Here is a 26,222-nt window from a genome sequence, read left to right as displayed (position 1 = left end):
CATGGATGGAGAATTATAGTTCAACCATACAAGCTCAGTAGTTGTTCTCTGGAGAGACAAGTGGAAGCTCTGAGAAAATGTAAGCCCTTGACTCTAGCACAGTATAAAATCAATAGACCCATAGGGGCCCCATTTCAATATAGTGGCAGCCCTAAGAAATGTTATCCCCCTCACTGGCAGAACGACAGAAACATTCTATTAAATGTGATAATAGGATTACACAGCATGATCCATGCAGATTGAGCCTCAGAAATTATTCATAAATATTGTATAATATTAAAAACATACAGTTGAAGTCAGAAGTTTACATACACTTAGGTTGGAGTCATTAAAACTCATTTTTCAACCACTCCACAAATTTCTTGTTAACAAACTATAGTTTTGGCATGTTGTTTAGGACATCTACTTTGTGCATGATACAAGTAATTTTTCCAACAATTGTTTACAGATTATTTCACTTATAATTCACAGTATCACAATTCCAGTGGGTCAGAAGTTTACATACACTAAGTTGACTGTGCATTTAAACAGCTTGGAACATTTCAGAAAATTATGTAATGGCTTTCGAAGCTTCTGATAAATGTCAATTAGCCTGAGTCAATTAGAGGTGTACCTGTGGATGTATTCCAAGGCCTACCTTCAAACTCAGTGCCTCTTTGCTTGACATCATGGGAAAATCAAAAGAAAATACCTCAAAAATAAAATTGGAGACGTTCACAAGTCTGATTCATCCTTGGGAGCAATTTCCAAACGTCTGGAGGTACCACGTTCATCCTTCCAAACAATAGTTCGCAAGTATAAACACCATGGGACCACGCCGCCATCATACTGCTCAGGAAGGAGACGCATGCTGTCTTTTAGAGATAAATGTACATTGGTGCGAAAAGTGCAAATCAATCCGAGAACAACAGCAAAGGACCTTGTGAAGATGCTGGAGGAAACTGGTACAAAAGTATCTATAGCCACGGTAAAACAAGTCCTATATCGACATAACTTGAAAGGCCGCTCAGCAAGGAAGAAGCCACTGCTCCAAACCCACCATAAAAAAAGCCAGACTACGGTTTGCAACTACACATGGGGACAAATATCGTACTTTTTGGAGAAATGTCTGGTCTGATGAAACAAAAATAGGACTGTTTGGCCATAATGACCATTGTTATGTTTGGAGGAAAAAGGGGGAGGCTTGCAAGTCGAAGAACACCATCCCAACCGTGAAGCACAGGGCTGGCAGCATCATGTTGTGGTGCTGCTTTGCTGCAGGAGGGACTGGTGCACTTCACAAAATAGATGGCATCATGAGGCTGGATAATTATGTGGATATATTGAAGCAACATCTCAAGACATCAGTCTGGAAGTTAAAGCTTGGTCGCAAATGGAACTTCCAAATGGACTATGACCCCAAGCATACTTTCAAAGTTGTGGCAAAATGGCTTAAGGACAACAAAATCAAGATATACGGAATGGCCATCACAAAGCTCTGACAGCTCTGACAAAGCTCTTTGTGGGCAGAACTGAAAAAGTGTGCGCGAGGAGGCCTACAAACCTGACTCAGTTACACCAGCTCTGTCAGGAGGAATGGGACAAAATTCACCCAACGTATTGTGGGAAGCTTGTGGAAGGCTACCCGAAACGTTTGACCAAGTTAAACTATTTAAAGGCAATGCTACAAAATACTAAATGAGTGTATGTAAACTTCTGACCCACTGGGAATGTAATGAAAGAAATAAAAGCTGAAATAAATCACTCTCTCCTACTATTCTGACATTTCACATTCTTAAAATAAAGTGGTGATCCTAACTGACCTAAAACAGGGAATTTTTACTAGGATTAAATGTCAGCAATTGTGACAAAGTGAGTTTAAATGTATTTGGCTAAGGTGTATGTAAACTTCCGACTTCAACTGTAGATATCGAAACCACTGATATATGTCTCCCTAAGCATGAGCAGACCAGCTGGCAGGTGTCTTCACGGACATTTTCAATCGCTCCTTGTCCCAGTCTGTAATCCCAACATGTTTCAAGCTGACCACCATTGTCCCTGTTCCAAAGATCATCTGTAATTCATCTGTAATTATGAAGTGCATTGAAAGGCTGGTCATGACACACATCAACACCATAATCCCAGACACCCTACCCTAGACCCACTGCAATTTGCAAACCTCCCCTACAGATCCACAGATGACGCAATCTCAATTGCACTTCACACTGCCCTATCCCACCTGGACAAGAGGGAAAATAACTGAAAATGCTGTTCATAGACTACAGCTCAGCATTCAACATCATAGTCCTGTCCAAGCTAGGGACTCTGGGACTGAACCCCTCCCTCTACAACTGGGTCCTGGACTTGCTGACGGGTCGGCCCCAGGTGTTGAGGCTAGGCAACAACACCTCAGCCATGTTGACCCTCAACACAGGGGCCCCTCAGATGTGTGTGCTTTAGTCCACTACTGTGCTCCCTATTCACCCACGACTGCATGGCCGCATGACTCCGCATGGCCGCATGACTCCAACATCATCATTAAGTTTGCTGACGACGTGACGGTGAGATGGTTTGACTTAGCAGTGTGGTACCAGGACAACAACCTCTCCCTTAACGTCAGTAAGACCAAGGAGCTGATAGTGGACTACAGGAGAAAGAGGGGGAAGCACACCCCCATCTACAATTAACAGGGCTGTTGTGGATTGGGTTGAGAGCTTTAAGTTCCTTGGCGTCCACAACACTAAGGACTTAACATGGTCCAACACACCTGCACAGTTGAGGGCACGGCTGCGCCCTTTCCCTTCAGGAGGCTGAAAAGATTTGGCATGGGCCCGCAGATCCTCAAAAAGTTTTACAGCTGCATCATCAAGGGCATCTTGACCGCAAAGAGCTACAAAGGGTGGTGCGGACAGCCCAATACATGACTGGGGCCAAGCTTCCTGCCATCCATGATCCCTATATCAGGCGGTGTCAGAGGAAGGCCTAAAAAATTGCCAGACTCCAGCCACAGATGGTTTCACTCTACTACCGTCCGGAAAACGGTACCGGAGCATTGACTCTTGGACCAACAGGCCCTAAGACAGCTTCTACCCCAAAGCCATAAGACTGCCAAATAGCCAGACTGCTAAATAGTTAATCAATGGTACTCAAACTACATGCACTGACCCTACGCACACTCACAAGACTTTATATACACACACAAATTCAAACAATACATATGCACACACTTCTACACTCATTTGCTGCGGCTACTTTGTTCTATATTTTACTTCTATTAATATAATTTATCTGGATGCCCAGTCACTTCACACTGCCTTCATGAACATACAGTACCCTACCTCAAGTACCTCTTTGATCTGGTACTGGTTCTCTCTGCACATTCTCCAATCTTGTGTATTATATTCCTCGTGTTAGTTAGTATTACATTTTTTAAAAACTCTGCATTGCTGGGAAAGTTTTGTAAGCAAGCATTTCACTGTAAAGTCTACACCAGTTGTATTCAGCGCATGTGAATTAAAATGTTATTTAATGTCTCTATTCCCTTTTAAATCTTAACCTGAAGGAGAGGTTATTTTAGGTTATTACCAGACTATGGTAATACTGCTCTGAATATCAACAAAAAGAGAGTGGACTGTATGGTTCCACTAATGTCCAGCCATGTAGCCTTATAGTCTAAAACCAAGAGAAACCTCTAGTCTAATAATCCTATCGCCTATAAAACACATTATGTTTTTGAGACAGATGACAACACACTTTTCAATTTCCTTATCAATTTAATTAAAGTTCATTATGTTGTTGGCTTTTTTGTTTCCTTGGTCTTCCAGTATGTCATCAAGCTCCAGTCAGACCAGTAAGATGTCTCAAACAAGGATCCCCTCTGCTGGTCAGCTGGTGGTACTGTCTGCCCTCTTGGGTAGCCAGTACCCGGTGTCTCTCATACCGACCAGAACCTGAGCAAAGCAGCACTGCATTTTAAACCATTGTGGAAATAACTGACAAATACATATTTACAGTCACATATAACTTTGTCTCTTCCTGGAGAGTGCCAGTGCTAAGTGATTCTCAGCATCAGCCTTTTATAGACTGCTTGCCACTGCAGTCCCTCACAGTCAGGTAGCTTAATATTGACCCCACAAATTAGGCCCACAAAATAAAATAGTAAATGTTCCAACAACTTATCAGTTAATCATTACAGTTAAATAAACCAATCAACCAGTGGATTATAATTCAACCAGCATTTGGAATCTGCTCCCACATGTCAGTGACCTGGAAAAGCATTTGGAGGAAGACAATGTGAAAATAAGACAAAACCAGAAAATAGTGAATAATCAGAGGTTCATACTGCCAGACAGTAGATATCTGGGCTGTAGAAGAAGTCACTGTATTCCACCCTGGTAACCGTTCCTTATCAAAACATCGCCCCACTAAAACCTTATTCTTTATGAGGCACAGTCCACTGACCCCAGGCCTGTACGGTGGCTGGGGCAGACCAGAGGAGGGGGAACTGTGGAAGTTGTCAAAGCTCATCCTCCATCTGCTGAAACGCTTCTAAGTCCTCTCGCCAATCAGCCATCATGGCTTCCACTGATTTTCTGCTAGAGTCCTTGTCAACATCAGGCTCCTCCTCTGGCTCAGGGTTCCTCTTAATGGCAGGTCCCACATCTTCCTCAGGAGTCACTTCCTCATTGTGGGGAGCTGATTCATCCTGCTCCACAGTCCTCACGTGTAACTGGTCGAGAGTTGCGGCAGGGATAGGTGAAGTTTGGTCTGTTGAACAGTCTTCCTCCTCCTCCTGAACATCCCTCCCTGAGGAAGGACAGAGGGGTGAGCTCAGTCCATTTTCAGACCACTTTCCACCACAATATATGAGCTGTGTCCTGCAGTCATCCATATAGTATCCTACAATACATACACAGCCATACACCGTTTTCTACTCACTATGTATGTACATTTAACACAAGCATCTGTCATTCCCAGACAGAAACAGGGCAGTGTTGTGTTGTGGTTTACAAGAAGCAGCGAACAATAAACAGAATGGTACTGACGAGTCATGTGCAGAACAGACCAACAGTAATATTCTTCTGAGGGGTTCTGACATGGCCAGCTATATACACACACGACTAACCTGCACTGAGCTGCTCTACCACACACAGAATAATGGAGGAGAGAGGAAAGAGATGAGGGCGATACTTACTGCTTTCCAGCAGGATGCCAGGGAGAGGTTCACCTTTGAATATAGAGGCTGTTAAACCAAAGGGTGAAGGGGAAAGAAAGATAGAAGAGGATACACTGTTACAGTCCACCACGGGGAAGGAGAGGAGGAGGAAGGAAAATGGAAAGAAGGGAGCCGTTTCCACCCCCTACCGCCACTAAGGCTAGTACTGTAAAGTGGCCACAGGCCCACTATTTTGGTTCACCACTAAACCCTGAAATACTGGCCATTTTGAGATCTTTACAGAATCAAATATAGTCCCTAAAATCAGCTGAAATCCCACAAAACTATCCAGAAGCTGGAAAGACACTGTCCTGTATTTGTTTAGTCACTAATGTCCAACTGCCCTCTCCAGTAGATCTAACCTCTGTCTCTGGCCTTGTCGCTCAGCAGCACCTCCACCTCCCTGTACTCCTTGAGAGCCTCCAACAGGATATTGCCTTCCTTGTAGAAGAGGAAGAGGAGGGGCAAAGTGACGTCGTCTGTGTTGCGGCCGTCGCCGGCCATCTGGAAGAGGGGAGCAGTGTCACTGCTGCTACCCTCGTTGTCATCTGTGGAGGACGGGGTTAATTAGCAAGGTTAAACAGGATACTATAATTAAGTAATGAGGCACGAGGACATGTGGTATATGGCCAATATACCATGGCTAAGGGCTGTTCTTAGGCACACCCTGAGCCATGGTATATTGGCTATATACCACAAACCTCCAAGGTGCCTTATTGCTATTATAAACTGGTTACCAGTGTAATTAGAGCTGTAAAAATACATGTTTTGTCATTCCCGTGGTATATGGTCTGATATACCACGGCTGTCAGTTAATCAGCATTCAGGGCTCGAACCACCCAGTTTATAAATAGCAATGCATCAGTTTATTAAAGGTTATATAAAACATTATGAATGTGTTATGAACATTTATAAAGGTTAGAAGTATGATTATAGTTAGAGTGCAGCCTTCTTGAAGAAGATTCCTTCAAATTGAGATCTTGTGTCAGTTGGTCCTCCTCACCGATGACGATGCCGCCGATGGCCCCAGCCTTCATGATGTGTCTGGCCTTCTCAGCAAACATACATTGGCCCCGCTGCAGCAGAGCAATGCGGCCCTGTACAAAGGCAGCGTTGCTCAGTTCCGCACAGCCACTGTATGGTTCAGCCACTGTCACAAACCCACGAACCTACAGACAGACGACGAGAAGGGGGGGTGGGGGGGTGGACATGTTAAAACATCACTCAGAACGACAAAAATAGAGAACATCTGGCACCTAGGGACAAAACAGGAAAAACCAACAAGCAAAGGTGTCCATCCCATTGGAAATTGGCACACTGAAGACACTCACCCCCGTGATGCTCTTGGAAAGATCTGTGCCAAACTGTGCTGGGCCAGAAGTCAGCACCACTCTGCCGAAGAAGGGGTGGGAGACTATCTGCACAGCGCGCGGAGGGAGCTGCTCCTTCTGCTGCTGGCTGGACAGCTCCATCATCTCCTGCATGAAGCGCATGCCGTCCTCTGCTGCCACAGCACTGACCGCCTAGAGAGAGACCGAGGGAAGGGGAGAGAGAGAGAAAAGGAGATGGAGAAAGAGAGGAGAGGGCAGTAGATGGTAGGGGAAGTAGGGGTAGAGACTGAGTAACTCATATGGGGGGTTATGATATCATTCAAACTCTCCCGGCTTGTCCTGTGAATTAATCATTTACCTGTGTAGCGTGTTGGACCAGCTGCACTCTGCCATCTTTAAGGTGTATAAGGCTGACTCCCATCCTCCTCAGCAGCTCCAGGTGATCAGGGTTGTTGGCCATGAAGTCCTGAGCCCTCAGAGGTGGGCGACCCATCCCCGGCTCACTGGATGAGAGGGTGAAGGGGGTGGAGGGCATCAAAGTTCACATTCAGTATGGTTGTGACAGGAACAATATTCTGTTTAACATGATCCTCACATTAGACATATACTCCCCTATGTATATATTTGGACAGTGAAGCTAAAGTGTAATTTGGCTCTACACTCTAGAATTTATTCTAAAAATAGAATATGTTTCTGAACACTTCTACATTCATGTGGGTAGTACCATGATTACAGAAAATCATGAATGAATCATGAATAATGATGAGTGAGAAAGTTAGAGGCATAAATATCAAATCCCCCCAAAATGCTAGTGACTCCAAAATGACAACACATTATCTACCATTAATTTCTATTGGGCACAAAATAACCTGAAAACACAACCAAAACAAAGTTTGTAGTCTCACATGCTTGATATAGTCACTGCATGCTACAAATATTGGACCAAATACTAAACGTTTTACTAAATGTAATACACTATAAGTGAATTTGTCCAAATTCTTATGACACCTTCAAATTGGGAGAACAAACACACTACATGACCAAAGGTATGTGGACACCTGCTTGTCGAACATCTCATTCCAAAATCATGGGTATTAATATGGAGTTTGTCCCCCCTTTGCTGCTTTAACAGCCTCCACTCTTCTGGGAAGGCTTTCCACTAGATGTTGGAACATTGCTGTGGGGACTTGCTTCCATTCAGCCACAAGAGCATTAGTAAGGTCGGGCACTGATGTTGGGCGATTAGGTCTGGCTTGCATTCAGCGTTAAAATTAATCCCAAAGGTGTTCGATGGGGTTGAGGTCTGTTGCCACAAAGTTGGAAGCACAGAATCGTCTAGAATGTCATTGTATGCTATAGCGTTAAGATTTCCCTTCACTGGAACTAAGGGGCCTAGCCCACAGTGAACATTTTTCCACTGGCCCAGAATCCAATGACGGCAAGATTCACACCACTCCAGCTTGGCATTGTGCATGGTGATTTTAGACTTGTGATTTTAGACTGCTCGGCCATGGAACCCCATTTCATGAAGCTCCCGATGAACCGTTCTTGTGTTGACGTTGCTTCCAGAGGCTACGTACTTCAGCACTCGGCGCTCCCCATTCAAAGAGCTTGTGTGGCCTAGGACTTCGCGGCTGAGCCGTTGTTGCTCCTAGAAGTTTCCACTTCACAATACCAGCACTTACAGTTGACCTGGGCAGCTCGAGCAGGGCAGAAATTTGATGAACTGACTTGTTGGAAAGGTGGCATCCTATGATGGTTGAAAGTCACTGAGCTCTTGTCATTCTACTGCCAATGTTTGTCCATGGAGATTGCATGGCTAAGTGATCAATTTTATACATGTCAACAATGGGTGTGGCTGAAATAGCCGAATCCACTAATTTAAAAGAGGTTTCTACATACTTTTGTAAATATAGTGTACATAAAGTGCATTCATTAATAAACGGTAAAACAGATATGTAAGAAGAACAAAACAAATAAAAACATTACATTTGGTACTGTCGTCTCATAAAACATCTGATCTCAATTCCAACAATCTGGAGTATACAGCTAAATTGTAGTTTTAGCTTCACTGTCCAAATAAATACACAGGGGGTGTATATATAAATGTCCCTTACCGGTGAATGGCAGGACGGGGACAACTCTTGTCCACAGCACTCCTGATTGGATCTCGGAGGTTCCGTGGAAAGGCAGGGTCAGGGAAAAGGAGGCGTGTGTTGGGACAGGTCCAATCAAAGTTAGAGTCATCCAACTCCTCCTCTGACTAAGACAGAGTGGGAGAGAGCAAACATGACTAACTCTATTATTTGAATATTATTAGATGTACTATCATTAGAATTCTAGCTGATCACAGCAGGTGATCTTACTACACCCACCCAAAGAGATTTGACATAGGTGGAGAGATGAGGCAGAGATGGAGCCTGTACCGTGGCGTTGGCGGGAGAGGGGGCGTGAGGCGCAGTGGACAGGGACAGGGGCAGAAGGTGTGCCTCGGTGGTGAAGATATAATCCTCAACATTAAACGTCAGATCTTCCTCTTCCGCAAACAGCAGGAAAAGGTACTTGAACATCTCTGCCAAGAAGAAGGAGTCCATTCTGAGAGGGTAAGAGTTAGGAAGAGAGAGGATTAGTGATATTTGGGGCAGCAGGCCAACAGAGCAGACACCACAAACTATTTTGATTGAACTACATGGCTGGCACACTGTTGCTCAGCCACTAAAACCATTCACCTCTTAACCGCCCATCATTAAATCCCACTTAGTCATTAAATCCCTCCCCGTCCCCAGGGTATTCCCCTGGGCCTGGGCTCTCACCGGTCCTCGTGGCTCCCGGTGCGAACGTCCTTCATGGCAGCAAAGCCACAAGGGACCCGGGCAAATCGGTTCAGGTTGTCCAGCACCGTGCGGCCTACCTCCAGGTAGTAGGGGTCTTTGGTAGCCTAGAGGGGGTACAGTAGGACCAGGGTTAGACATGGTCCTACTGAATCAGGCAATAAGGAAGGCCACTAAGATCAAATGTACAGTGCATTCGGAAAGTATGCAGAACCCTCAACTTTTTCCACCTTTTGTTACGTTACAGCCTTATTCTAAAATGGATTAAATTGTTCCACCCCCCCTCATCAGTCTACACAAAATACCCTATGTTGACAAAGTAAAAAAAAAACAGGTTTCTAAAAGCTGACAATATCACATTTACATAACTTTCAGATCCTTAACTCAGTAGTTTGTTGAAGCACCTTTGGCAGCGATTATAGCCTCGAGTCTTCTTGGGTATTTTTTAAAACGTTTTATTCATTTAACTAGGCAAGTCAGTTTACAATGACGGCCTACGGCTGGGCCAATTGTGCGCCTGCCTATGGGACTCCCAATCACGGCCGGTTGTGATACCCTGGTTTGAATCCAGGCTGTGTCTGTAGTGACACCTCAAGCACTGAGATGCAGTGCCTTAGACCACTGCGCCACTCGGGAGCCCCGGGTAAGAAACTACAAGCTTGGTACACATGTATTTGGAGAGTTTCTCCCACTCTACTCTGCAGATTCTCTCAAGCTCTGAGGTCGGATGGGGAGCGTCACTACTGGGCCACTCAAGGATATTCAGAGACTTGTCCCGAAGCCAGTCCTGCGTTGTCTTGGCTGTGTGCTTAGGGCCGTTGTCCTGTTGGAAGGTGAACCTTCACCCCAGTCTTAGGTCCTGAGTGCTCTGGAACAGGTTTTAATCAAGGACCTCTCTGTACTTTGATCCGTTCATCTTTCCCCTCGATCCTGACTAGTCTCCCAGTCCCTGAAAAACATCCCCACAGCATGATACGGCTACCATGCTTCACTGTAGGGATGGTGCCAGGTTTCCGCCAGACGTGACGCCTATCATTCAGGCCAATGATTTCAAGCTTGATTTCATCAGACCAGAGAATCTTGTTTCTCATGGTGAGAGTCTTTAGGTGCCTTTTGGCAAACTCCAAGCAGGCGGTCATGTGCTTTTACTGAGGACTGGCTTCCATCTGGCCACTCTACCATAAAGGCCTGATTGGTGGAGTGATGCTGAGATGGTTGTCCTTCTGGAAGGTTCCATCTCCACAGAGGAACTCTGGAGCTCTTTCAGAGTGACCTCCCTGACCAAGAACTTTCTCCCCCGATTGCTCAGTTTGGGAGGATAGTCAGCTCTAGGAAGAGTCTTGGTGGTACCAAACTTCTTCCATTTAAGAGTGATGGGGGCCACTGTGTTCTTGGGAACATTCAATGCTGCAGACATTTTTGGTACCATTCCCCAGATCTGCCTCGACACAATTCTGTCTCAGAGCTCTACGGACAATTCCTTCAACTTCATGGCTTGGTTTTTGATCTGAAATGTACTGCCAACTGTGGGACCTTATATAGACAGGTATGTGCCTTTCCAAATCACATCCAATCAATTGAATCTATCACAGGTGGACTCCAATCAAGTTGTAGAAACATCTCAAGGATGATCAATGGAAACAGGACAATTTCGAGTCTCATAGCAAATGGTCTGAATAGATGTAAATAAGGTATCCTTTTTTTATTTTATATAAATTAACAATTTCAACCAACCAATTTTCGCATTGTCATTATGGGGTATTGTGTGTAAATTGATGAGGAAAACATTTAATTTAATCCATTTTAGAATAAGGTTGTAACGTGCCAAAATGTGGAAAAAGTGATGTATCGTTAAGTCAACTTCTAGACTGCATGTCTCCACAGTCCTTACCTTGTACAGGAAATAGGTGCTCTCTGCAAACTCAGGTCTTAGTGGATGCTGAGCCCAATGTACCCTGAAATCAGTGGTGAATGCCTGGGGAAGACAGAGAGGGGTGTTAAAGGTTACAGCCTGAGTGAGAACAAAGAAAGAGGTGGAGAGGGAGCATAAAAGAGAGCTTACCTCTGGGAGGAAGTTGTGTTTCTTGGTGACTTGATAGAGCATCTCATGGGTCTCAATGGCCGGCCGGATATCTCCCTTCAACACCTGGGGGATTCATTAACAATGTTAGGAGAGTAAAAGTCTTCATTTGTCTCCCTAATCTCAGCACCAGGTCTATGTACTAAAACCCCTGCTTAGGCAGCTGGTCTGTTAGTGACGCCAGGCTGAGTGTCTCACCTGCAGCCCAGGGAAGAAGGCCAGGAGGGAGTCCATCCAGGTGCGAGCAGGCAGCAGAGGCTTGTGGATGTGAACGTCCAGCAGGAGAGGAGGCTGGCTGATGTACTTCATTATAGACGCATAGTGCTGGAAACACAAATAATGAGAACATTTTGACAATCTAAGGATGAGAATCGTTAACAGCATAATTTGTGTGGATTGAACAATAAGGGCATAAAAGCATTCCATTATCCAAGCCAGAGTAAGGTTACAGTGAGGTCACGCACAATGTTGAAGCGCTGCAGAAACAGGTCATCTCCCAAGAGAATATAGGCCTTGAGCAGGTACTCATAATACGAGTCAATCCCTGCTCCCACTCCGCTGTCTGGAACAATACAACACAACAGTGTACCATTTCATACTGCAGAAACACAGGCATGCCTTATTTCTACAAGTACAGAACATCAGCTCCTACCGCCTTGCCCGTTCACTTCTATCACACCCAATACATTGTCAGTCTCTGGATAAATCCAAGGAAATCCTCCTTTACAATACAGTAGATAGCAGTTATGGCCTGGGACTGGTTCCCTCTCTCACCCCTGCGGACCCACTCTCCAGAGTGGATGTTGATGGTTGTTCCCACCAGGTTGCTATTCCTCTGCCTCTTCTCCCACAGGAAGTCAAGGGCTCTCCGTGCATGGACCTGTGTAGAATACAATGAATCAATATCATTCAGACACACTGGCATCTAGGATCATCAACAATGAAGGTCTAGTCGTGCCGTCTACTAGTATTAGTCCTGATCTGAACAAGGTTTAAAGTAAGAGATGATTGTCTGTTTTTACCTCAAACACAGGGTCCCCAGTGAAGCGACTCAAGGCAGCGAACTCCAGGATAATTGTGCCAGCACAAGCTGTACAGGTGTCCGTCTCTGTGCCCGTCCGACTCTCAGGACTCCTGAGGCCATACTTCAAGTTTACCTGTTGAGTGGAATAAAAAGACTCAATATATTGGTCAAAGACACAAATCCACAGCTGTGTCCAAAGACATTGTTCAGGTGAACTATACAGCCATAGAAAACCAGGCTGCGGAAAACTGTAGCAGCTGTATGCAGAGCACTGAAGTAGTTAATACAATTATGCAGTCATAATTGGAGAGGGCTGTGTGTGTGTACACATGAGTGTGTATGGTCAGGACATATCCCAACAGCTGTGGCCTTATGTATAGTCTGAGGGCTCACCCTGGGGTAAGGCAGGCCACTGCTGGTGTTGAAGGCAGGCAGGAGTCTGAGACCCACGTCTTTGGCCATGTGGAGCAGCTCATCCTGGTACCACTGCATGTGATACCCTGTATCCTTCAGCATCACCGCCATGGAGTGCCCCCCTAGCAGCCCTCTGGAAACATGAGGAAAGTCACAATGGTCACACAATAGTATGTGGACAACCCTTTAAATTAATGGATTTGGCTATTTCAACCACACCCGTTGCTAACAAGTGTATAAAAGAGCACACAGCCATGCAATCTCCATTACCAAACATTGGCAGTAGAATGTTCTTACTGAAGAGCTCACTGACTTTCAACGTGGCACCGTCATAGGATATCACCTTTCCAACAAATTTCTGCCCTGCTAGAGCTGCCATGGTCAACTGTAAGTGCTGTTATTCTGAAGTGGAAATCGCCTGTCCTCGGTTGCAACACTCACTACCGAGTTCCAAACTGCCTCTGGAAGCAACGTCAGCACAAGAACTGTTCATCAGGAGCTTCATGAAATGGGCTTCCATGGCCGAGCAGCCGCACACATGGCTAAGATCACCATGTGCAATACCAAGCGTCGGCTGGAGTGGTGTAAAGCTTGCAGTCATTGGACTCTGGAGCAGTGGAAACGAGTTCTCTGGAGTGATGAATCACCCTTTACCCTCTGGCAGTCTGACGGACAAATCTGGTTTTGGCAGATGCCAGGAGCACGCTACCTGCCCGATTGCATAGTGCCAACTGTAAAGATTGATTGAGGAGGAATAATGGTCTGGGCTGTTTTTCATGGTTCGGTCTAGGCCCCTTAGTTCCAGTGAAGTTAAATCTTTACGCTACAGCATACAATTACATTGTAGATGATTCTGTGCTTCCAACTTTAGTGGCAACAGTTTGGGGAAGGCCCTTTCCTGTTTCAGCATGACATTACCCCTGTGCAGAAAGCGAGGTCCATACAGAAATGGTTTGTCGAGATCGGTGTGGAAGAACTTGACTGGCCTGCACAGAGCTCTGACCGCAACCCCATTGAACACCTCTGGGGTGAATTGGAACGCTGACTGCGAGCCAGACCTAAACATCCAACATCAGTGCCTGTCCTCACGAATGCTCGTGGCTGAATGAAAGCAAGTCCCTGCAGCAATGTTCCATCACACATACAGTTTGTTTGCTGTTGTATTTGTGCTGTTGCCAGTGTCTTCTGTCTGTGTCGTCTGTTTTGTCTTGCATCGTTTTTAAAATTTTTATCTCAGCCCCCATCCCCGCAGGAAGCTTCTTGCCAGGTTATTGTAAATAAGAATGTTCTTCTTCACTGACTTGCCTGGTTAAAAAAATAATAACATTTCCATCCCCTCAATAACAGACTTTTTTCCTTATATTTTTCTTACCCCAGCACACGGATGTTGGTCTCAAAGACAGACACCACGATGTCATTGTCCAGTCGCACATCTCTCAACACTCTCCTCACTGCTTCTTCAAACTCTGTCGTCTTATTTAAGAGCTGTAAGTAAACACAGAATTAAATATATGAAAATCATTGTCTACCCAGAGGTTAGACAATCCAACTAAGGAGGTTGGTAAAACAAACTAAAGATGAAACCTACCACTAGAGTGTCCAAGGTGTCGATGAGGGTGAGAGAAAACCTTAAAACACACAAAGACAAATCAATCAGCATCAATTATAGTCCCTTATGGCTAGAAGATATCAACAGAGAGTTAGGGTATTCCAATGCCAGCAGGACTGTCTCCAGGCACTCACTTCCCCAGTGCGTCGTCCACGTCTCCCCGACTGGGCTCCTGCCCACGCACCCTCCCCCGACACGTCAGAGGCATCAGCTCATCTGCTGGGTATGCATGGTCCTGGAAAACACAACCAATAATATACATTTTTTTAATATTTAACCTTTATTTAACTAGGCAAGTCAGTTCAGTACAATTTCTTATTTGACTGCCTACCCCAGCCAACGCTGGGCCAATGGTGCGCCGCCCTATGGGACCCCCAAACACAGCCGGATGTGATGCAGCCTGGATTCGAACCAGGTATTGCACAGAGATGCAGTGTCTCAGACCACTGCGCCACTCGGGAGCCAATAAAGATCCATGGTAGTGTGTAGAGGTCGACCGCTCATGATATTTCAACGCCGATAACGAAAATTGGAGGGCCGATACCGATTAGTCAGACGATAATAATAATTACCTACTTTAACTTAATACATAAATAAAAATCTATTTAATCTCAAATAAATAACAAAACATGTTCAATTTGGTTTAAATAATGCAAAAACACTGTTGGAGAAGAAAGTAAAAGTGTAATATGTGCCCAATTAAAAAAGCTAACATTTAAGTTCCTTGTTCAGAACATATGAAAGCTGGTGGGTCCTTTTAACATGGATCTTCAATATTCCCAGTTAAGATGATTTAGGTTGTAGTTATTATATGACTATTTCTCTCTATACCATTTGTATTTCATATACCTTTGACTATTGGATGTTCTTATAGGCACGATAGTATTGCCAGCCTAATCTTGGGAGTTGATAGGCTTGAAGTCATAAACAGTGCTGTGCTTCAAGCATTGCGAAAAGCTGCTGGCAAATGGAGGAAAGTGCTGTTTGAATGAATGCTTACAAGACTGCTGCTGCCTACCACTGCTCAGACAGACTGCTAAATCAAATCATAGACTTAATTATAATATAATAAAACACACAGAAATACAAGCCTTAGATCATTAATAATGGTTAAATCAGGAAACTATCATTTCGAAAACAAAACGTTTATTCTTTCAGTGAAATATGGAATAGTTCCATATTTTATTGAACGGGTGGCAACCCTATGTCTAATTACTGCTGTTACATTGCACAACCTTCAATGTTATGTCATAATTATGTAAATATCTGGCAAATGAATTACGGTCATTGTCAGGAAGAAATGGTCTTCACACAGTTCGCAACGAGCCAGGCGGCCCAAACTGCTGCATATACCTGGTTCTGGACTCTGGTTGCACAGAACGCATGAGAAGTGACAATTTCCCTAGTTAATATTGCCGGCTAACATGAATTTCTTTCAAATAAATATGCAGCTTTAATTTTTTAAACCTGTGTATTGATTTTAAGAAAGGCATTCATGTTTATGGTTAGGTACATTGGTGCAACAATGGTGCTTTTTTCACGAATGCGCTTGTTAAATCATCACCCGTTTGGCGAAGTAGATTATGATTCGATGATAAATTAAGGCACTGCATTGATTATTTGCAACGCAGGACAAGCTAGTTAAACTAGTAATATCAACCATGTGTAGTTAACTAATGATTGTTTTTTATAAGATAAGTAAAATGCTAGCTAGCAACATACCTTGGCTCCTTGCTGCACTCACGTAACATGTGGTCAGCCTGCCATGTAGTCTCCTTGCGGAGTGCAGTGTAATCGGCACTAACCTGAAATCGGCACTAATTAAAAATGGGCCATACCAATTAATCGGTCAACCTCTAGTAGTTTGTAAACATATGTCATATAGAACTTAACATCTTATTGACAAACAGTAGGTCTAAATAAGGTTCAACTATCAAAAAAACTACCACACCAGAATCAAAATTCAAGTTCCTGGCAAATAAAGCACACACTCTGCATTCTCTCTGGGCTACACCACCCCACATTCATATGATTGCGTTAATGGGGTTTAGTCTTACACCTTTTCATTTAGCACTGTAATAAAAGTGATTTACAGATCCAGTTGGCACCACACTTTCAGTGTGTGCTCTGTGCTGACAGACTGTCTCCTGTTAAAGTTAGAGAGGAGACATGGGTACTCTAGGTAGTTTTGCACATTTGGATAGATGGAAGATAATCTATGCCATAGTAATCGCAATAGGCGATATCCCAGTGTGGATACAACACCTGGTTTTGGGACCACTAATTAGGAAATATTTTGATAACATTATGGGTTTCCCTGTTCATATAGACAGGGTTTAAAAAATAAATAAAACAGCGCTAACTGGTTTCTCTCGTTTGTCTCATTCCCCTGTTTTTTGTTTGTTTTCTGTGAATGTGATATGAGTGTTGTGTGAGTGTGTAAATAAGATAGACATTTGCATAACAAGATGACTGAAATTGAGTTAATAAAGGCCTCCCGAGTGGCACAGTGGTCTAAGGCACTGTGCCACTAGAGATTCTGGGTTTGAGTCCAGGCTCTGTTGCAGCCGGGAGACCCATGGGGCGGCGCACAATTGGCCCAGCGTTGTCAGGGTTAGGGGAAGGTTTGGCCAACAGGGATATCCTTGTTCCATCGTGCACTAGTGACTCCTGTGGTGGGCTGTGCACACTGACACGGTCACCAGGTGTACGGTGTTTCCTCCGACACATTGGTGCGGCTGGCTTCCGGGTTAAGTGGGCATTGTGTGTCAAAAAGCAGTGCGGCGCCTCCCGGGTTAGGGAGGGGTTGGCCGGTAGGGATATCCTTGCCCTCCTGTGGCGGGCCGGGTGCAGTGCACTCTAACCAAGTTTGCCAGGTGCTTCCTCCGACACATTGGTGCGGCTGGCTTCCGGGTTGGATGCGCTCTGTGTTAAGAAGCAGTGTGGCTTGGTTGGGTCGTGTTTTGGAGGACCCACGGCTCTCGACCTTTGCCTCTCCTGAGTTCATACGGGAGTTGCAGCGATGAGACAAGACTGTAACTACCAATTGGATAGCATGAAATATGGGACCATTTAAATAAATAAAAATATTTTAAGGGTTTATATGACCTCTGACCTGACTTTCCTTTGTGGTTTGATCACCCTCACTGGAAAGCCATTTGGATAATGAATAAGGTCATTTGTAATATTGATAATTATGATGAAGTTTATACTTCTTAGCCATATTTGTGGTTGGACCAATGTGAAGAAAGAGGTCGTTGCCTTTGGCTAAGGATAGGCTGTCTTAAGTCTATTTTACTATGACCGTATGGGTACAATTATTTGTCTTTATGAAGTTGTGATTCTAATTTGATTTTGTTATTTTTAACCAGTAGTAGTCTTTTTTTTATTGGTTTGTTTTACACATTACGGGTTATAGGTCTAACTCCCTGATCCTGTGGCTCTGCGATGAAGATGACAAAACGATTGGGAGTATAAGCCAATTTGAAAATTGTCGCTACACAAACTAAAGCCCCCTTCCAAACCACTTCCACTGAGAGACCTGAGTCCGAGCCAGCAACTGGTGTACAGCATTCAATCTAAGCAGTTTTTTTCTCTTTTGTCTCAGGAGTGTGACGCGAGTACATGTGGAGTGACCATGGGGAGAGACCTGTTCCAAACATCTCTTATGTTGCTGGTATACTGGTTGACAAATGGACAAGACATAAATGGGTGGGGATGGCTCAGGTGAGACATTGAAATTGGGACATCATCATGAGCCATCCACTTTGTCTTCAGATATCTTCTTCATTGAAATGTAAAGCTGTCAGAAGATTGAGTGCCTGAAAGGGAGGGTGCGTCAACTGTGCCCAGAATGTATTAAAAAATATATTTTGGGGTATCAAGTTGATTGTAGATGTCTACACACTGCTAAAAGTACAGTCATTTAGAATAAGAATGCATTGGGGTATTGATCTGTAATTATAATCATGATAAGAAAGTTAATACTAGAATTTTAGGATAATTATACTGTATGTTAATATAAATGTACATTCTGCCAATGTCGATGTGTGTTAATTTGAAGGTTTTGAGTGATTGGTCCCATCACTGAGAAATGTCATTCAACATTTTGGTTGGATAACTAATTGGGTTTTGATTATGATTTTTAAACTTAAGGATTGATTTGAGTTTAGTATGTTAATACATTAATTGTATTATCATATAGTTATCAAATCACAAGTTATTAGTCACATGCGCCGAATACAACAGGTGTAGACCCTACAATGAAATGCTTACTTATGTGCCACTAACCAACAGTGCAGTTAAAAAAACACACAGATATGAATAAGAAATAAAAAGTAACAAGTAACTAAAGAGCAGCAGTAAAATAACAATAGTGAGACTATATACAGGGGGGAACCGGTTAGTTGAGGTAATATGTACATGTAGGGAGAGTTATAAAGTGACTATGCATAGATTATAACAACAGAGAGAAGCAAAGGTGTAAGGGGGGGGGCAAATTGTCTGGGTAGCCATTTGATTAGGTGTTCAGGAGTCTTATGGCTTGAGCTAGAAGCTGTTTAGAAGCGTCTTGGACCTAGACTTGGCGCTCCGGTTCCGCTTGATTCAGGAAATCCAGACAAGCATTGACTATGATAACAATTATTGGGAAAAATAATAATTTAATACCAATGTCTAAACAAATGTCAAAGAGAATAACAGCACATTCTATTGAAACTATTTTCAAATTGGCTTATACTCCCAATCGCATTGTCAACTTCATCGCAGAGCCACAGGATCAGGGAGTTAAGACCTATAACCCATCGGGACAAACCCCAACAATCCAGCAGACCTAATCTGGTGAGATTTGTATCAAAACAGACAACACAGCCATACACTCCTTCACATACCACTCAATACACTCCTACATATCACTCAAGGTGTGTAAACTTCAATCCAAAACCTCAGAGGACTGTTACCTCCCCCATTTTGAAACATGACTCCCAATGTGAGTAATGTGTAAAACAAACCAATAAAAAAAAGACTACTACTGGTTAAAAATAAAACCAAAATAATTTCAAATAACAAAATCAAATTAGAATCACAACTCCATAAAGAAAAATAATTGTACCCATACGGTCATAGTAAAATAGACTTAAGACAGCCTATCCTTAGCCAAAGGCAATGACCTCTCTTTCTTCACATTGGTCCAACCACAAATATGGCTAAGAAGTATAAACTTCATCATAATTATCAATATTACAAATGACCTTATTCATTATCCAAATGGCTTTCCAGTGAGGGTGATCAAATCACAAAGGAAAGTTAGGTCAGAGGTCATACAAACCCTTTAAAAAAATATATTTTAATTGTTCCATATTTCATGCTATCCAATTGGTAGTCTTGTCTCATCGCTGCAACTCCCGTATGAACTCAGGAGAGGCAAAGGTCGAGAGCCGTGTGTCCTCCAAAACACGACCCAACCAAGCCGCACTGCTTTTGACACAATGCCCGCTTAACCCAGAAGCCAGCCGCACCAATGTATCGGAGGAAACACCATGCACCTGGTGACCGTGTCAGTGTGCACAGCCCGCCACAGGAGTCACTAGTGCATGATTGAACAAGGATATCCCTGCTGGCCAAACCCTCCCCTAACCCTGACGACGCTGGGCCATGCGCTGCCCCATGGGTCTCCCGGCTGCGACAGAGCCTGGACTCAAACCCAGAATCTCTAGTGGCACAGCGATGCAGTGCCTTAGTAAAGGCCTCCCGAGTGACGAAGTGGTCTATCTTATTATGCAAATGTCTATCTTATTTACACACAACTCTCATATCACATTCACAGAAAACAAAAAAAACAGGGGAATGAGACAAACGAGAGAAACCAGTTAGCGCTGTTTTATTTATTTTTTAAACCCTGTCTATATGAACAGGGAAACCCATAATGTTATCAAAATATTTCCTAATTAGTGGTCCCAAAACCAGGTGTTGTATCCACACTGGGATATCGCCTATTCCGATTACTATGGCATAGATTATCTTCCATCTATCCAAATGTGCAAAACTACCTAGAGTACCCATGTCTCCTCTCTAACTTTAACAGGAGACAGTCTGTCAGCACAGAGCACACACTGAAAGTGTGGTGCCAACTGGATCTGTAAATCACTTTTATTACAGTGCTAAATGAAAAGGTGTAAGACTAAACCCCATTAACGCAATCATATGAATGTGGGGTGGTGGAGCCCAGAGAGAATGCAGTGTGTGGCAAGTGTTTTACATTTATGCTTTATTTGCCAGGAACTTGAATTTTGATTTTGGTGTGGTAGTTGTTTTGATAGTTGAACCTTATTTAGACCTACTGTTTGTCAATAAGATGCTAAGTTCTATATGACATATGTTTACAAACTACTAGAGGTTGACCGCATTTAATTAGTGCCGATTTCAGGTTCATAACAGTCGGAAATCTGCATTTTTGGACGCCAATTATGGCCGTTTACACTGCACTCCACGAGGAGACTGCTTTGCAGGCTGACCACATGTTACGCGAGTGCAGCAAGGAGCCAAGGTATGTTGCTAGCTAGCATTTTACTTATCTTATAAAAAACAATCTTAACTCAATCACTAGTTGCATAATTCCTAGGCCGTCATTGAAAATAAGAATTTGTTCTTAACTGACTTGCCTAGTTAAATAAAGGTAAAATAAAAAAATAAAAAACACAATTGGCTTAGCGTCGTTAGGGAGGGTTTGGCCGATAGGGCGGGCCGGGCGCAGTGCACGCTAACCAGGAACACAGTGTTTCCTCCGACACATTGGTGCGGCTGGCTTCCCGGGTTGGATGCGCGCCGTGTTAAGAAGCAGTGCGGCTTGGTTGGGTTGTGTTTTGGAGGATGCATGGATTTCAACCTTCGTCTCTCCCGAGCCCGTACGGGAGTTGTAGCAATGAGACAAGATAGTAACTACTAACAATTGGATACCACGAAATTGGGGAGAAAAAGGGGGTAAAAATTTTTTAATTAAAAGGCGCCACCAGCTTTCATATGTTCTCATGTTCTGATCAAGGAACTTAAACATTAGCTTTTTTTACATGGCACACTTTTACTTCTCAAACACTGTATTTTTGCATTATTTAAAACAAATTGAACACGTTTCATTATTTGAGACAATTTATTTTATTTATGTATAATATTAAATTAAAATAAGTGTTAATTGTTCATTAAGTATTGTTGTAATTGTCCTTTAATACAAATAAATAAATATAAAATAAGAATAAATAAATTAAATTGGTATTGGCTTTTTTTGGACCTCCAATAATCAGTATTGGCATTGAAAAATAATAATTGGTCGACCTCTAGTCAGGATGCTCTTGATGGTGCAGCTGTAGAACCTTTTGAGGATCTGAGGACCCAAGCCAAATCTTTTTAGTCTCCTGAGGGGGAAAAGGTTGTCGTGCCCTCTTCACGAGTTTCTTGGTGTGCTTGGACCATGTTAGTTTGTTGGTGATGTGGACACTAAGGAACTTGAAGCTCTCAACCTGCTCCACTACAGCCCTGTCGATGAGAAAGGGGTGTGCTCAGTCCTCTTTTTCTTGTAGTCCACAATCATCTCCTTTGTTTTGATCACTTTGAGGGAGAGGTTGTTGCCCTGGCACCACACGGCTAGGTCTCTGACCTCCTCCCTATAGGCTGTCTCATTGGTGATCAGGCCTACCACTGTTGTGGCAAACTTAATGATGGTGTTGGAGTCGCGCCTGGCTGTGCAGTCCCGAGTGAACAGGGAGTACAGGAGGGGGCTGAGCACGCACCCCTGAGGGGCCCGTGTTGAGGATCAGCGTGGCGGATGTGTTGTTACCTACCCTTACCACCTGGGGACTAAATATTTAGTCCCAGGGTCCTTAGGTTATTGATGAGCTTTGAGGGCACTACGGTGTTGAACGCTGAGCTGTCGTGTCAATGAATAGCATCGTCACATAGGTGTTCCTTTTGTCCAGCTGGGAAAGGGCAGTGTGGAGTGCAATAGAGATTGCATCATCTGTGGATCTGTTGGAGCCATATGCAAATTGGAGTGGGACTAGGGTATCTGGGATAATGGTGTTGATGTGAGCCATGACCAGCCTTTCAAAGCACTTCATGGCAACAGACTTGTTACGGGTCGGTCAACATTTAGGCAGGTTACCTTAGTGTTCTTGGGCACAGGCATTATTGTGGTCTGCTTAAAACATGTTGGTATTACAGACTCTGACAGGGAGAAATTGAAAATATCAGTGAAGACACTTGCCAGTTGGTCAGTACATACCCTCGTAAAACTTACCATCCTACCGATCCTCGACTTCGGCGATGTCATTTACAAAATAGCCTCCAACACCACTCAACAAATTGGATGCAGTCTATCACAGTGCCATCCGTTTTGTCACCAAAAAGCCCCATATACTACCCACCACTGCGACCTGTACGCTCTCGTTGGCTGGCCCTTGCTTCACTCTCATCACCAAACCCACAGGCTCCAGGTCATCTACAAGTCTCTGCTAGGTAAAGCCCCGCCTTACCTCAGCTCACTGGTCACCATAGCAGCACTCACTGGTCACCCCCAGAGTCAATTCATTCTTCAGCCGCCTTTCCTTCCAGTTCTCTGCTGCCAATGACTGGAATGAACTGCAAAAATCACTGAAGCTGGAGACTCACATCTCCCTCACTAGCTTTAAGCACCAACTGTCAGAGCAGCTCACAGATCACTGCACCTGTACATAGCCAATCTGTAAACAGCCCATCCAACTACCTCATCCCCATACTGTATTTATTTATCTTGCTCCTTTGCACCCCAGTATCTCTACTTGCACATTCATCTTCTGCACATCTACATCTATTGCTATATTGTAATTACTTCGCCACCATGGCCTATTTATTGCCTTAACTCCCTTATTTTACCTCATTTGCACTCACTGTATGTAGACTTTTTGTTTTCTTTTTTTCTACTGTATGTTTGTTTATTCCATGTGTAACTCTGTGTTGTTGTATATGTCAAACTGCTATGCTTTATCTTGGCCAGGTCGCAGTTGCAAATGAGAACTTGTTCTCAACTAGCCTACCTGGTTAAATAAAGGTGAAATAAAATAAAAAATAAAAATGAGTACCAGTACATCTCAACAGAACATCTAAAATGTTTTGCATTATTAGATTGCTGCTAAACCACTCTCTCAGTTATGTGAAGGGGGCAGGTGGTGACGAGACTTACCATATAATTGGAATAAGCATGGTCAAACATCTCAACCACTTGGTTCCTTGAGGGGAAACAAAGAAATAAGTCAGTTTTTCTCAATCTATTTTATTAGTCTGAACTTGCCACACATCTAGCCCAGGAGTGGACATCTTTCTCACTCACCTCAGCTTGAGCTTCTCCTCTCGTGACATAGACTGTCCCAGCCTGCATAAGTTGCTCAGCAATAGCAGCAACAATAGGGTTGACATTATTGCAGGGCGGAACCACAACACCGTCCACATAGCTACAACCTAGCACTCTCAGTCAAGTACAACTGTAACCTATCATCACATTAATATAAGCCTAGACACCAAAAGTCTCTGATAAACACAAACACACTCAGATCTCATGTGCACATATTCAGAACCAGGGGACATTTCAGGCCCAGTTACTGTCTGGTCCAACGGTTAATGAATGCATCCCAATACCACATTGAGGCATTACTGTTTATAAGGCCTACAATACTGTTACTAATCAGCTTGTTAATGCCAATTTAGACACCATCTATGACTCACTTGTCCTCTCCAATGTCATACAGTACAAATCCAGGTTATGGTTGAGGTGTGACAAGGGGTTGGACAAACAACTGTATCTAAAATCCTAAATCAGGCTAACATAACAAGCAATCTATATATTTTACCATTTGCAGGAATGCTGTAGCTATTATGTAAACTGATAGTGATCTGTCATAGGATGTGTCTCATAATTGAAGACAAAGTTCCAGTGGTGTAAAGTACTTAAGTTTTTGGGGGGAGGTATCTGTACTTTATAATTCATACTTTTTACGAATTTTACTTTACTACATTCCTAAAGACAATAATGTACTTTTTACTCGATAGATTGTCACTGACACCTAAAAGGACAGGAAAATTGTCTAATTCACAAACTTATCAAGAGAACATCCCTGGCCACCCCTACTGCCTCTGATCTGGCAGACTCACTAAACACAAACTCTGTTTGTAAATTATGTCGGAGTGTTTTAGTGTGCCCCTGGCTATCCGTAAATTAAAACTATAAAATCGTGGTCTGGTTTTCTTATTATAAGGAATGTGAAATTATTTATATTTAAAACTTTTGATTCTTAACTATATTTAAAACCAAATATTTAGACTTTTACTCAAGTAGTATGACTAACTTTTACTGAGTCATTTTCTATGAAGGTTCCTTACTTTACTCAAGTATGACCAATTGGGTACTTTTTCCACGACAGCAAAGTTCTACCGGGACCTACAGCAGCGTTAACACTTGCTCCTTCCTTGACTGGGTGTCCAGTTCCTTAGAACCATTTTCACCTGCTGGTCACACCCTCTGACACACATGGCACCAGGACCTACAACAGCTTGTAACACGTTGGCAAAGCTTCAATCAACACAAAACATGATTCACATACTGCTAATCCCCGCTGTCTAACGTTTCCTAACTAACGGGCAATCACAATAATCAATACTGACAGAATAACGTTATTCCCCCAAGCCAATCAAAACAACCTGTCCTTCCTTATTAACGTTTCTTGACATCCGTGACTTTTTGAGTAAGCAGACACCATAAAAGCCGACTGCCAGGAATACTGGCAAACTGAATAGGTAAATCTTATCGCTTTCTGATTAGACTAACAAATAATTAGCTCATCATTATATATTTAGTTAATTCATATATATTATCACAACAGTAACGTTAACTGGCTATAACCTTTAACGTTATCGTTGCTATCGACAAACAGCGCTAATGGCGCTAGCTATCGGTCTTTCCCTGGAACAATTAGGAGGATATCCATGAAGCAAGACTGTTGTTATATCCTACTCCTTTGACAGCTCTCTTCTTTCGTTAGCCAGTTGTTGGGGCGCATAGCCAGCTACAGTAGCTAGCTGGCCAGTTTGGCCGGTAAACGACAGTCCGAAAACAAGCGAAGTAGGAAAGGCGCCGGGTCGCTTTCGGCCGTTGAGTTAGTGTACTTTGTTCTTCTTGTTAAGCAGGAAAATATTGCTTTAATGATGGACCTTTAGCCACCAGCTGACCGTCAAAGAAAAGCGAGCTGTTTAGAAGATAAATGTCCACATCCGCATCCGGTTAGGTTTTGGTATCCACCCCTCTGCCCGCCCAACACCTAAATGTAGTTTTGTTACACATTTTGTCGTTATACATTTGGGGAGAATATTCTTTATAAAATTAGATAGGCAATATACATAACGGTTGACATTTGTTAGTTCCTTGAATATTTGGCAGACATCCGAGTGAATCTTCCACCATTTTTGATATTCACTAAATTTCCCATCTAGCCTAGCGAACCAGACTGGTCTCATAGACTAGACGTAACATAGTAAACGTGAGTCCGGAGAAGATGATTCGTATAATATGTTACGTTTGGTATAGAAGAACAAATTCTTATTTACAATAAGAATTTATTGTAAATAACACAAGCCAAACCCAGATGATGCTGCTGCCCTATCAGACTCCCAATCACAGCCAGTTGTGATACAGGCTGGATTCGAACCAGGGTGTCTGTAGTG

General features: G+C 43.3%; 1 protein-coding gene across 3 annotated transcripts; it reads right to left on the bottom strand.

Annotated features, from left to right (window-relative positions):
- Positions 1-3,732: 3,732 nt before the first annotated feature.
- LOC135556471 (ER degradation-enhancing alpha-mannosidase-like protein 3) lies at positions 3,733-25,959 on the bottom strand. 3 transcript variants are annotated; one of them, XM_064989704.1, is made up of 20 exons: positions 23,839-25,959; positions 23,692-23,737; positions 14,618-14,718; positions 14,463-14,502; positions 14,247-14,359; positions 12,854-13,007; positions 12,459-12,593; positions 12,211-12,316; positions 11,901-11,998; positions 11,635-11,760; positions 11,419-11,502; positions 11,248-11,331; positions 9,339-9,463; positions 8,901-9,120; positions 8,643-8,788; positions 6,884-7,028; positions 6,526-6,717; positions 6,198-6,363; positions 5,557-5,742; positions 3,733-4,785 (listed from the first exon to the last, which is right to left on the bottom strand). In XM_064989704.1, the coding sequence occupies exons 1-20, from the start codon at positions 23,955-23,957 to the stop codon at positions 4,496-4,498; spliced, it is 2,676 nt and encodes an 891-aa protein (XP_064845776.1). In that variant the 5' UTR covers positions 23,958-25,959; the 3' UTR covers positions 3,733-4,495. The 3 variants fall into 3 exon arrangements, with proteins under 3 accessions (XP_064845776.1, XP_064845777.1, XP_064845778.1); XM_064989705.1 differs by having other exon boundaries at positions 8,952-9,120; XM_064989706.1 differs by lacking the exons at positions 23,692-23,737; positions 23,839-25,959 and adding an exon at positions 23,006-23,628.
- Positions 25,960-26,222: the final 263 nt, after the last annotated feature.

The sequence above is a fragment of the Oncorhynchus masou genome, chromosome 15, assembly GCF_036934945.1.
Source record: "Oncorhynchus masou masou isolate Uvic2021 chromosome 15, UVic_Omas_1.1, whole genome shotgun sequence".
Classification (NCBI taxonomy): Eukaryota; Metazoa; Chordata; class Actinopteri; order Salmoniformes; family Salmonidae; genus Oncorhynchus; species Oncorhynchus masou.
This window is presented reverse-complemented; position numbering and strand designations above follow the sequence as displayed.